The 12,906-nt window shown below is 32.7% G+C and overlaps 1 protein-coding gene across 2 annotated transcripts in view; it reads right to left on the bottom strand.

Annotated features, from left to right (window-relative positions):
* Positions 1–238: 238 nt before the first annotated feature.
* LPCAT (lysophosphatidylcholine acyltransferase) overlaps positions 239–12,906 on the bottom strand; it is a gene marked incomplete at its 3' end in the record, with an annotated part of 58,322 nt that continues 45,654 nt past the window's right edge. Inside the window, 5 exon segments of one of the 2 annotated variants that reach the window (XM_069306651.1) lie at positions 239–364; positions 961–1,098; positions 1,553–1,707; positions 3,150–3,262; positions 5,028–5,245. In XM_069306651.1, the coding sequence (XP_069162752.1) occupies positions 239–364; positions 961–1,098; positions 1,553–1,707; positions 3,150–3,262; positions 5,028–5,245 (750 nt within the window). 2 annotated transcript variants of the gene reach the window in all.

The raw sequence follows: 12,906 nt of genomic DNA, 5'->3' as shown, positions 1-12,906 counted from the left end.
AACAAATCAGGGTATATGCCTTGCCTGAAAATCAGTTCAATGTGTCATTCGTATCACTAAAGAATTGTTAGAGATAACAAAAAATATTCACATTTGTTTATCTCTTAACTGAGGATACACAGGAAAAGGATGAAAGGCTTCACTATATGATTCACATTATCTGACAAACATGTAAAGTAGTCAAAAGAAGCCTTATGTATCTTCATACTTAAGTGTCAACATATCAGTGTCCACTCACCCAAGTCGATGCCGAAGTTTCTGAATTTCAATGAGTCCAGTTTGGCACGGGAGATTCTTGAGCTTAGCCTTATACATAAGTCGGCAATCATCGTAGGTGTAATCAGCAACAGGAACACCAAGAGCACTGTACAATAAACTTACTTATTTATCAGGTTCATGATTTTAACTGGCACATTCATTCCTCAAGCAAACAGTTAAAAAATAATATATCTTTGAGTATGTCTACCAGGCTAAATATGGCTTATTTTCAAGAAAAAAATTATAATTTGTTTCTCTTAACAACCTGCAAATCAGACAATCAAGTAATAAGCTTACATTCATATCCCCAACTGCTTCAAGGCATAAATGTTAAATGAAATAAATGAATGATGCCCAGATTATACCACCTTGCCTAGGATTTGAACTTAGAACCTATTCATACATATGTAAAATTGAGCTTTTAACAAAATATGAGGACACCTTAATTAGTTAAATTTTTTGAAACTTTTAAATGAACAAACTTTGCAATTTAAGTGGCTTCCCTTCCTCCAAGTATTTAAACTTTCATCAGATATTGTACAGTAATTAGGAATAAGGCCACTGGCAATTCTAATATGAAATGACTTGCAGTATGACAAATGCTTAAACTCACCATTGACAACACAGATAGGCCTATTAATTGAATTTTAAAATCAAAGAACACTTAACAAATATAATACAGTAATAATATTTTATGCTCACTCGGCCATGACTTGTCGAACATTGCTTGCAAATAGCTTGGCATCTTGTTTTTCTTCCTCGTTGGGAGTGTACACGGGCAAGTACTCTAATTCGCAAAAGTTGTGGAACTGGCAAAGTGTTACCCAAAGCATTTTCAGTCTAAAAAAAAGAAGAATATAATATAAGGTGTATGTAAATTGAAGCTAAAGAATGATTAAACAAATAAAGTTATGAAAATAATATCTAAAGCTTTAAAAATAGCTGCCCCCTCTACTGTACATTTAAAAATAAGTTACTCTGTCACTGCAATGAATACATACTCAAACGAGCTAGAGATTTTGTGTATCTGACATAATAAGCACTAAGACTGGGTGCTACAATTCAACTTCAACACACATTTGGGGAACAGCAGGTGCAATGATTGATCCATTATGGACAGGACTAAATCCCTCTCCACTGGCAACATCCATATTACACCTACCACAACATGAAGCATTAGTATTATTTATGTATTTGTTGATCTCAAATTCATTGTCATTTTCTTTTAATATGGCTAGAATATTCTTTCAACAAATGTCAACCAATTTGTATTTACTAAGCATAGTTTGCTTACGCTCCAGGACCATCCCAAGTCCAAGTAAAGGAGTCTGTGCGATTATGGTAGCGGATGATGACTGGTTGAACAGGCACTCCTGGATAGAATGCTCCAGGCTTGAAGGTAATGAGACAGGAGCGATTTGTGCATGTGCCTTCTGGGAAGACCATTACCTGAAAATTTAAAAAAAATATAGGAGTCACCAACGGGGGGTTGTTGGCTCATTCTGGACAGTGTCCACCTAGATCCAACCCTTCATACATATGTATCTATCAAGCCTATTTTTAAAGCTAGCTATACCATTTCATGATGGTATAAATAAAATGGACAAGAGGACAGAAGGCACCCCTAGCCAGACTTTTGCATAGAATAGTCAGAAAATATGTAAAGGTGGGTCAGGTGTGTACAGATTTGTGAACTTTGGGTTGTGAGAAGTTGCCACCTGTTGGCAGCAGATATAGTTAAGGTGGGACCAAGTATTTGAATTGATCATTAAGATGTGTAAATCTCCCTACTAGCAATCATAGGGAAATTTGTAAGGCATGAGCTTGTTAAACAGATGTTTGATCACTTGTCATACTTGGCTGGATTTATCTTTTTTCTCCATTAATTCCCAAGCAATTAGCCTGATAAGACCTTGGTGGAATGCCTTAGTCCCTATGGCACCAGTCCACATGTTGCTTTGCCTACCTTTGTAATCAATTATGCACCAGCAAAGCTGTTGAACAGTATTTTACTAGAGTAAAGTATTACAGTTAATAACAATATCCATAATTTTCTGTTATGTCTAATTCTTGCTTTCTGTATCATGTTTTTGTTTAATTTGGATATTTTATTTAAACTTTGTAGCATTAATATTTTGAAGTATTAATGCATTGATATTTAAAAAGAAATTTAAATCATTGTCACTTTTAATTGTGATAAAACAGAAAAATGCTTTATATTCCCTTAATTACTGTTAATAAATTAACTAATTAATTACATCTGTTTTATGTATTGTCAGCCACATGCTATCCAAACCTCTTGGAACTGAAACTGAATGGATAACATGTTGTATTCGGATAAGTGATTAGTCATCCTGAAAAGCTAGGGGAAAAATTTACAATTTTGTTGCAGAAATACAACAGTGTTTTGTTTGTACTCAATAATATATGTTCTGATCTGCTTGTTAACAGTGTTCCATCAACTATAATCTTCAAGTTATTTAGATTGAAAAGGTGGTGGTGGATGATGATAGTGTTAGGTTGACTGAAGTGGAGATTAATGGTAATGGGTTAGCCTCAGCAGATTGCCTTTTACCATGTACTCTAATGTACCTAATGCCATGGCAAAGTTGAAAACTTCTGAGCCATCCATTAGTGTATGAACACTGCTAAAGTAGTGCTGTGTATGATCACTGGGCAAACTAGTTCCATCTTTAGTGCACATTTTTATTCAGGTTGCCTGCTCCACCAGTTATCCAAACTTTTTTATCCAAACAAACCTTAATTGGATAACAGGCATTCATAAAGCACATGGCTGACTGTATTAGTTTATCTATGGGCTATCATTATACTCCTTCCTAAGGAATGCTTTTGCACTAAACAAAAACTGATACATGTACTGTTTGACTTACCTGTGGCCAATCTTCATCACTAGTAGCTCGACGCTTTATTTCCTGGATAGTATTCTGACGGGAATTAGTATCTTCTCGCCACACATACACAGGTTGTGTATAATCAATATATTCTGCCAGAAATAAAAAATAAAGTTTTAAAAAGCTTCATGGAATGCACGAACCAAAACAGTGAATATACACAAATTTTGAATATCATTGTGTAGATTCATGAATGTATTATTTTTCTCATTTAAAAAATGCTTTACTCCTAAAATTCTATCACATTATCTAGCTTCGAGGCAAAAATGTATTTTCTACTGTCAGCCCTTACAGCTTTAGGTTGTTATATACCTGTATCTTCTTTCACCATATTATTATTCGTATAAGAAATTTTAAGTGCTGCAATTTTCCCAAAGAAATCTATTTCTGCTGCACATTCTACCCTTTGTCTTAGCCTAAGGCATTTTGTCACCATCAATTATGTATGGGAAATTTCATTCCCTTTTGAGCACAATTCACAAAGTTTCATGTAATTTCTGCAACTTAAAAGTAAATTCTATGATCACCTGTTTAAATTTATTCTGGCAAATTTCAAAACTAATGTACATCAGCAAAAATCTTCATATTACACTGAAAACCATTTGTAATAAATTTTTTACTTGCTATATATATTATCGTAAAAGTGAAGTTTGGCAAAGCAATCAAAATAAATAGGTGAATATATATATATATATATATATGTCGTACCTAGTAGCCAGAACTCACTTCTGAGCCTACTATGCAAGGCCCGATTTGCCTAATAAGCCAAGTTTTCATGAATTAATTGCTTTTCGACTACCTAACCTACCTAACCTAACCTAACCTAACTTTTTCGGCTACCTAACCTAACCTAACCTATAAAGATAGGTTAGGTTAGGTTAGGTAGGGTTGGTTAGGTTCGGTCATATATCTACGTTAATTTTAACTCCAATAAAAAAAAATTCACCTCTTACATAATGAAATGGGTTGCTTTATCATTTCATAAGAAAAAAATTAGAGAAAATATATTATTTCATGAAAACTTGGCTTATTAGGCAAATCGGGCCTTGCATTGTAGGCTGAAAAGTGAGTTCTGGCTACTAGGTACGACATATATATATATATATATATATATATATATATATATATATATATATATATATATATAATTATATTTTTTTTTTAATTACAGTATGTAATTTATAAGATTATTGGCTGGAGACATTATATACTTCACTGCTCATAATCAGTATTATTTTATTTTGCATTATCAGCAATGGAGGTATTTACATTGTATTTCAGTAATCTGCACAAAATTTCAGGATGAATTCATTGTATACATTTTTAGAATCAGAATATGTACAACATGTACATCATTAAACCTGAGACAATACATCCAAAATTAATTTTGAACATGCTGCATCTCACATCAATTGCTTTATTGAAGGTTTTAATAAAACTCAAGTTCTACCGAAAACTTGACACAGATTAATGCTACAGACGTGACAGACGGGAACAACAAACTAGCATTCACAGCCTAATGAATCCAAATATGAATATATTATCAATTCACACTTCATTTTGCATGACTTCACGAACATACTGATCAAAAACCTGAAAGTATAAGATCAGCAATTTTTCATGACAATTCTTGCTGATATCACTTTATAATTACTGTATGCACTGTATAGAGTGACTTCATCAAAAATTGTTTTGTTTGGTTGTCCTGATCCAGGATGTCGAGATATCATGGTAATAATTTAAGATGCTAGAACACCACACTCCCTACTGTTGTTGTGTCTTACACAGGAAAGCGCCAGTCTAACCAGGAGAGATGGCATCAGCTACACTTGAGAACATAGCATTTTAAACACCTACTGCCAAAGAGGGGTAGTTGTAGGTTCTCTATGCGGTTCACCAGACATGGGACATTGGACCAGTAAACTGCGATGGCATCAAAGAAACTGCTATGAGGCCCAACAATAAGGATGGGAGCTTCGGCTTTGGTTGCCATGCGCCCCTTGATTTTGATCCATTGGTAGCCATAGCACCTCATCATCATGCGACCCATAAGGCCCATATACCATCGAATCTTCCTGTGGAGTCACAAAATATAACCTAAGTGAGATATTTCCTGATAATCTTAAAACCCTTGAAATTTTGGGAGGAAAAACTGATACTATATTGAAGAAGCTTCAGGATGAATAAAATTCCACCACCCATTCCAAAATTAAGACAAGACTTTTAGTGAAACGAAATAATTTATGTAGCTTTGTCAATGACTACTTTCAAAATGTGAATAATTTTATGTGTGTGTGAGTGTAATGCCATAGTGTACATGCATTAAGTGTAATTACAGGATAAGAGCTAAGCTCATGATGTCCCGACTTCCCTATACAGTATTCTTTGTCATGTGACATTTTAAAGTTTCCGATATTTTGGGCACACTACCCTCTCATTTAAATAAAATTAAAGCCTTCATTTGTAATACTCGTACATTTTTTGGAATCTTTATTTTCTTAGCTCAATATCGCAGACTTTAAAAAAATTCTTCCATATCAATTTTATCAATTGTTACAATTTTGTATGTGGTGATCATGTCACTTTTTCTTATGTGTCTTAGTTTCGACATAACTAACACCACCAATCTCACGTCAGGGCTCTTGTGTTATAAATACGGGAGTAATTTAGTACCATGTCTTCCCATGTTTTCTAGTATATTGGTAAGGTTTCAGAGATGGACACCATATAACGGTCGACATTTTAGTATGGGTCTCACATATGTTTTACATATTTTTTATCACTTCTCTATCCATTATTTAAATTTGATAGGCTATTTATGACTACCTATTTATTAAAGGCTTAGCTTGTGATGTTTCCATTTTTGTATATTTTATAAACATTTTCCAAATTTTCATTCATTTTACACAAGCTTCATTATATAAATATATTTCACTATCTGTCTACAGTATTATTAAAGACACACAGTACTTTTTGTTATGCATTCTATTAGTTTAATTACCTTAAGCATCAATCTATATTTTGTAATGCACTGATCACATTAAAATAAGATTTGCCATTGACTATATTGGTAAGAAAGCAGTGTAGTTATCGCCTCTGTATAAGAGAACCAATTTCACGTTATTTTATTTTTTAACAAATTTATATTTAAATGTCACTTGGAAAAATATATATATTTGCTTACACCATCTGCCTATGTTTATCTTGCAGTAAATATGTGCACGGTTATTTGTCGACTGCTGTGGGCCACATCTTGAGGTCTGGTTCATCTAAAAGTCCTGAATTTTGGTGGGATTTTCCTTATTGATGATAAAATGTTTGAGCCGCTAGTGTAGTGGTGCATATTTAAAGATGATAAATTATAGTGTGGATGATTTGACAGGCTTACTGACCATCTTGCAAATATACTTTAATTCAGAAATGATGTTAAAGACTTAAGTCACTGCTGAATGTGTCATATACACAGAAAGGCCTTAAGCACTAACAATTCAGCCAAGACTGGACAAAATTGAGAGAGGCCCTCCACCAGCACATTTAACAGCCCACGAGTGAGGACTGCTCTCAGAACTATATCAGAAGAAGCCAAACAAGAAGCTATGGTCAGCTTCGAATGCCACAAGGGAAGACCTAAGCTAACAAGCCCCAGGTTACAGAACACTATTATATGTCAGGGTGGAGATGGCCAGGATTATAAAAAATAATCTGACCCATATGGTACAAACAAGAAACAACACCTTTAACTGATGAAGAAAGCATTGGTAAATGATATGTGAGGATGAACTTAAGTGTTTGGTAAAGAAACCAAACCCCAAAAACTCGTCTGAATTAAAAGGGCTAAATTTTGCAGTTGTTGAGAACTGAAACCTTAAGTGCTGATATTTAAGCACACACCCTCAAGGTTTAGCACCTGTGATATAAGGCTATAAAGATGACAATTCAAGAGTCAAAGCTCACACATGGTAAACTGATCAACACTTGAGTGGATCTGAACCCCAACAACATAAATGCTGGAGACTGAAGGTAAAAATACTGCATATAGCACTTCACATTGCTGCACCAAGATGCACTTTGTCCATCCCCCATACTGAATCACCATGGCAAACAGCATCAACTAGCAAGCAGTCATAGCAAGTGCAGTATGAGATAACCCAAGGTTCGAGCTATTGTCTGAAAATAACCGAACCCTATTCTATCTTACGACAAGGAAGGGCATGGGCATGCTGTAACTAAAATAAAAAACAAACAAAACAAATACAACAATGAAGAACCCTGAAAAGGCCAGAAGCGGGCCAGAAGCGGGCCATAAGCAAGCAGCTTACCCTAACACAGAGCATAATCGAGAGTACTCAAGACAGATTACCCAGGATAAATTGACTGGTTCTTCAGCAAAGCACCAAGAATTCATGAATATACTGTACTAGTAATGAGAACCTGAAGAGGAGAGACCCACTGCTGAAGTACAAATTAAACTAGCACAGAGACAGAAACTCTGGCCTACAGTATTACCTCTGGGTCACCAGCAGGTTAAGTTTCAAAACTCACAAAAGATTTTCCTGTACAGTACACATGCAAGAGTTCCAAATAATAAATGTCTAGATGTAGCAAGTACAGTACAAAGCATAAGCCCATGACACAATGAAAATTACATTTTTAAGGAAGAACAGTCAACTGAATCTGGTTTTAGCCTCTTCAACTGTCATAGACACCAGTCAGAAAAAAATGTGGTTAGGCTCGAGGCACAGTTGCTGCCATCTGGTGGAAGTCACAGGTAGCATCTAGATTGCCAAACTGGCACTTTGCAAGAATGCTACATGATGCTAAACAGGGCTTTACAGTCATTGAGTGTTTATGAGTAAACTTTCTATGGTCGCACTGGACTGAAGTTTCTAAAGTGCTTCCCTGGCACCAGTATAACCTGACAGAGCTGTCTGGAAAGGGCCCACTTGCACCAGTGTAAAATGCTACTCTACTCTGATGGCCACAATCCGCCCCATAGGGGCCAGGGCTACTCTTGTCTTAAGGAGCATCCAATTGGAATGATTCAGAGGGGCTTCAAATTTATTTTTAAATGCAAAACTTCTTGAAGGGTAATGCAAAAAGAATTCTGTATTATGATTTCTCTGGGATAAGATAAGCTAGTCAAGTGTCATTTTGTAAGAATAATGAATTAGTTTATTAAAAAAAAGTTGTCCCTACTATTGTGTAGAAATGTTGAGAGATGAACTGATCGCTCATATAAAGAATAAAAAATAACAATGTAGGCCTATGACTTTCTTGATATCCTTCCTTGGTATTGATATGCAATACCTTCATATTCAATACCAATTCAACTGTTAACTGTTCACAATATTTCATCAATACAGTTATTTTTGGCAAAAACTACACAAATTACTGTTTACATATTCATTCATTCTTTAAATTAAAATTTCAGTGCACACAACACTAATGATATCTCATACAACCTCAAGCAGCCATATGAGACTTTAATCTACTAGCATGAGTAAATTCACACTAGTGCTCATACAACATAGTAAAATAATACAATACAGTGAAAATGGTAAGTCACAGCCAGACATTAGGGTACATGCAAGCAGATTGAAAATTAAAAGCATTACAGGAACTCTGAAAGAGAAAGGCAAGATGAAAATGTATGCTCAGTGGGAAATAAAAAAATTTGGTATAGTTTTTTATACAACAATCTTCCAATACAATGAAACTAAAAGGCTATTATATGAAGAAGATATTGTAGAAGAAAAGACAATGAGACTACTACTACAGTACTGCTGTCCACAATCTACAATGTAGCAGTAGCAGTCGCAACGAGAATACTCTGTAGAGATGAATGCCCAGCTTCGCCACAAAAGAGGGAGATCCAGACTGGCCCTTTCACAGTACAGTACAGTACAGTATAATAAGCATGTGCCTTGCTCAGGGGAGGGACAGAAATCTCGGCCATCACACCCAACTACTTGAAGCAACTTATAGCTGGGTATGGAGGAAAGCACGGTTGCAAATATACCAATAAACACTACAGATGACCAAGATTTGTTTAATATTTCACAATTCTGATTTGATAAAGGAATTCTATGCACTAAGCCTATAAGAATACAACCTCCTACAATACAGACTGCTTCTATGTGGACATAGCTTTCAGAATACAAATGTTGAGCAATGGAAAATGTTTTTTCTAATCTGTCCATTAGATGTCATTTATGCAAAATTTATGTACACATCTTTAACCTTGGGATATATATAATCCAGTGTGACCTGCTCAGTATGTACACACTAAAATTTAAACCAAAATGTTTTAGTATAAAAAATAAATATAGTGCAATTAAATGCAAGAATATATCTATCAAATTATGGCAGGACTTATGTATATTAACAATATTTTTGTTAATGTACTGTATGAAGATTAAATAATTATAAAAATGGGTAACTACAATACTGTATTCTACTTCTAATATAAATGTAGGCCTACAGTATTGTATTACAGTGTGTGTGTGTGTGTGATAGATAGATAGATAGATAATATATATATATATATATATATATATATATATATATATATATATATATATATATATATATATATATATATATATTTAATATATATATATATATATATATATATATATATATTTAATATATATATATATATATATATATATATATATATATATATATATATATATATATATATAATATATGTCGTACCTAGTAGCCAGAACACACTTTTTGGCCTACTATGCAAGGCCCGATTTGCCTAATAAGCCAAGTTTTCCAGAATTAATATATTTTCTCTAATTTTTTTTCTTATGAAATGATAAAGCTACCCATTTCATTATGTATGAGGTCAATTTTTTGTTATTGGAGTTAAAATTAATGTAGATATATGACCGAACCTAACCAACCCTACCTAACCTAACCTAACCTATCTTTATAGGATAGGTAGGGTTAGGTAGCCGAAAAAGTTAGGTTAGGTTAGGTTAGGTTAGGTTAGGTTAGGTTAGGTAGGTTAGGTAGTCGAAAAGCAATTATTTAATGAAAACTTGGCTTATTAGGCAAATCAGACCTTGCATAGTAGGCTGAGAAGTGCGTTCTGGCTACTAGGTACGACATATATATATATATATATATATATATATATTATATATATATATATATATATATATATATTATATTATATATATATATATATATATATATATATATATATATATATATATATATATATATATATATATATATTTATATGTGTGTGTGTGTGTGTAGGCCTACAGTACTGTACTTTATAAGTATATAAATTTAAAAAACTAGATGTATAAATTTCATCATAACAATTTGCTCATGCATATTCCACATTTATATTTGGGAAATTAACTGTTGCTGTTTTAGTAGTGAGAAATTGAGTTTTCTCATTACAGTACTAGATGGACAGTTAAGTAATATAAAGTACAAATGTAACTAACCCAAGCCATCAGATATGTGTAATTTCTCATAGAAGGCAAAGATATTACTGTACAGTACTGTACTCTAATTCAAAGTCATATACAGTCCTGAATAACTTATATTAATGGTTCTATTTACAAAAGAAGCCCACATAATTAATTACAATATTGTACCTGTAATATCCTTTTTGAAAGTACAGTACTGTACGTACTTTTGTGTTTTATAACAAAAAATAGCCCTCGTATTAAACTTTGGATCAAGTTGTCAGTTCTGCATTTCCTACTCTATTATGTATCTATTGTTGTTCTTAATATTGTCTTTATTATTATTATTATTGTTTGCATTGTCTTTTTATTTTTTAAATATACATGTGCATTGTAATGTCACAATGGCCATGCAGTAGCCATCTGGTATATGAAGTATAATTATAATGTTCAGTATTATAATTATTAATATTTTCTTGTGTAAATTAATAATGTACTGAAATTTTGCAAATACAGCCAATTATAAATGTACAAGCATTTATGGATAATCTTTTTGAATTATGAACAAATTTTATTAAAAAAAAAACTATGCACATGTAACAATTTCTGGGAATACAGTTTACATTAGCTAAATACTTCAGTAATGGTTAAGTGATATTATTCTTACAACTATGAACTTATAACCAGTACTCTGTTTATTCAATCAGCTTAACTATCAACTTCCGAGACCAAGCAACTGACGATGTTAGAGACTGATACTAAGAAATGTTCATATTATATGAAACATTAAAAAGATACTGTAGCTAATTACCATATGAGCTGCTAATATGAAATGCTTTACCCATAAACATCAAAACATTATGTACATCCATAGAGAGCACTGAAATTTTTGAAAAGTTCCAAGAGAAAAGAATAACCCAAGAAAATAATATATACTGTATATATATATATTATATATGATATGATTTAATGGAGTAGACATGTGCAAATGAACTCAAGCATTTTCCAAAGCACATAATGACTTTGTTAAAACTGTATACAGCAAATGTATTACAATTTATATTCAGCATAGTTAGAATTATGACCAAGAACAAGAATTACAGGAAACAGTAGTTTGATGTGACAGGGACTAAATTTAGATGCAAAAGAATGTTGCATTTCATAACAAAATGAAAATACTTTACAACATGGAGGAAGCACCAAGTACTGTACAGTAATGAAAACAATGATGAGTTTAAATATCAAGAGTAAGAAAAAATACAGTACTGTATCTACAAATAAAGTTTTCTCCACATGTAATGTTTGAACTTAATACAATGCAATAGTATAATTTTGACTAAAATAAACAGTCATATAAAAATGTATTGATTACACTTGGGAGAAGGGATGCATTAACTTTATAATGTAATATAATTTTACTTTAATTGAGAAAGTAATTTAATATAGGCAATGATGACAATTTTGTTGACTTAACTGAATTTTGTTACAAAATATTAAATATTGAACAAAATGCTACAACAACTAAAGTTTATGAAACATCTGTTATACTATAATACAGTACTGTATAATAAATATTTGTTATCTATCTCAAGTAGCTAAAAAAAATTATTACAGTATTTCAGAGATTGGGTCATATGTTCAAAGTATTTCTAAACATAAATGAGTACTCTTAAAGTGTTCTATATTTAGGCAGCTTCAATTCTGCATATTAAGATAAACAATTAAATGTTTATCATTTACATTGCATGCAATAAATTATGTCAAATCTGTTTATTTTTTGTGGAGTGACCATATTTCAAGTAAAGTGAGGCAAAGAATACCTGAATAATATTTTTAGAGAGAGATACAGCACAGTATCAGAAATGATCTATTGTAAAGAGAGAGCTATTGGTTACAAGGAGTATCAGGTGGTATACTGATCAATTATGGCAACTTATGCTACCAGATACCCAAGATCAAAGTTGGGTCAAACAGGTGCAAGAACAAATCTACCTTTACACTAAGGTGCTTCTCTTTGATATTTTCTCCCAAGAGGATACAATTTAAAATATACTTTAATTTGAGTGTTATTAAAGGTTAAGTAAAAACTCACTAAATTGGCACAGAACAACATTCTATAAGAGTCTAAAATAAAAAATTAAAGGTGGTGGTGATGGTAAGAAATGCTAATAATAATGTGTTCAGTATCAAAAGATTTCTAAGCACAAAAAGAAGTGAAGGCCACACACTGACAATGTGCAAAACCATACATTAAAAAAGGCAACCACAAATACAAGAAAGCAGAGCATGCAGATGAACAT

The sequence above is a fragment of the Procambarus clarkii genome, chromosome 6 (assembly GCF_040958095.1).
Source record: "Procambarus clarkii isolate CNS0578487 chromosome 6, FALCON_Pclarkii_2.0, whole genome shotgun sequence".
Taxonomy (NCBI): Eukaryota; Metazoa; Arthropoda; class Malacostraca; order Decapoda; family Cambaridae; genus Procambarus; species Procambarus clarkii.
This window is presented reverse-complemented; position numbering and strand designations above follow the sequence as displayed.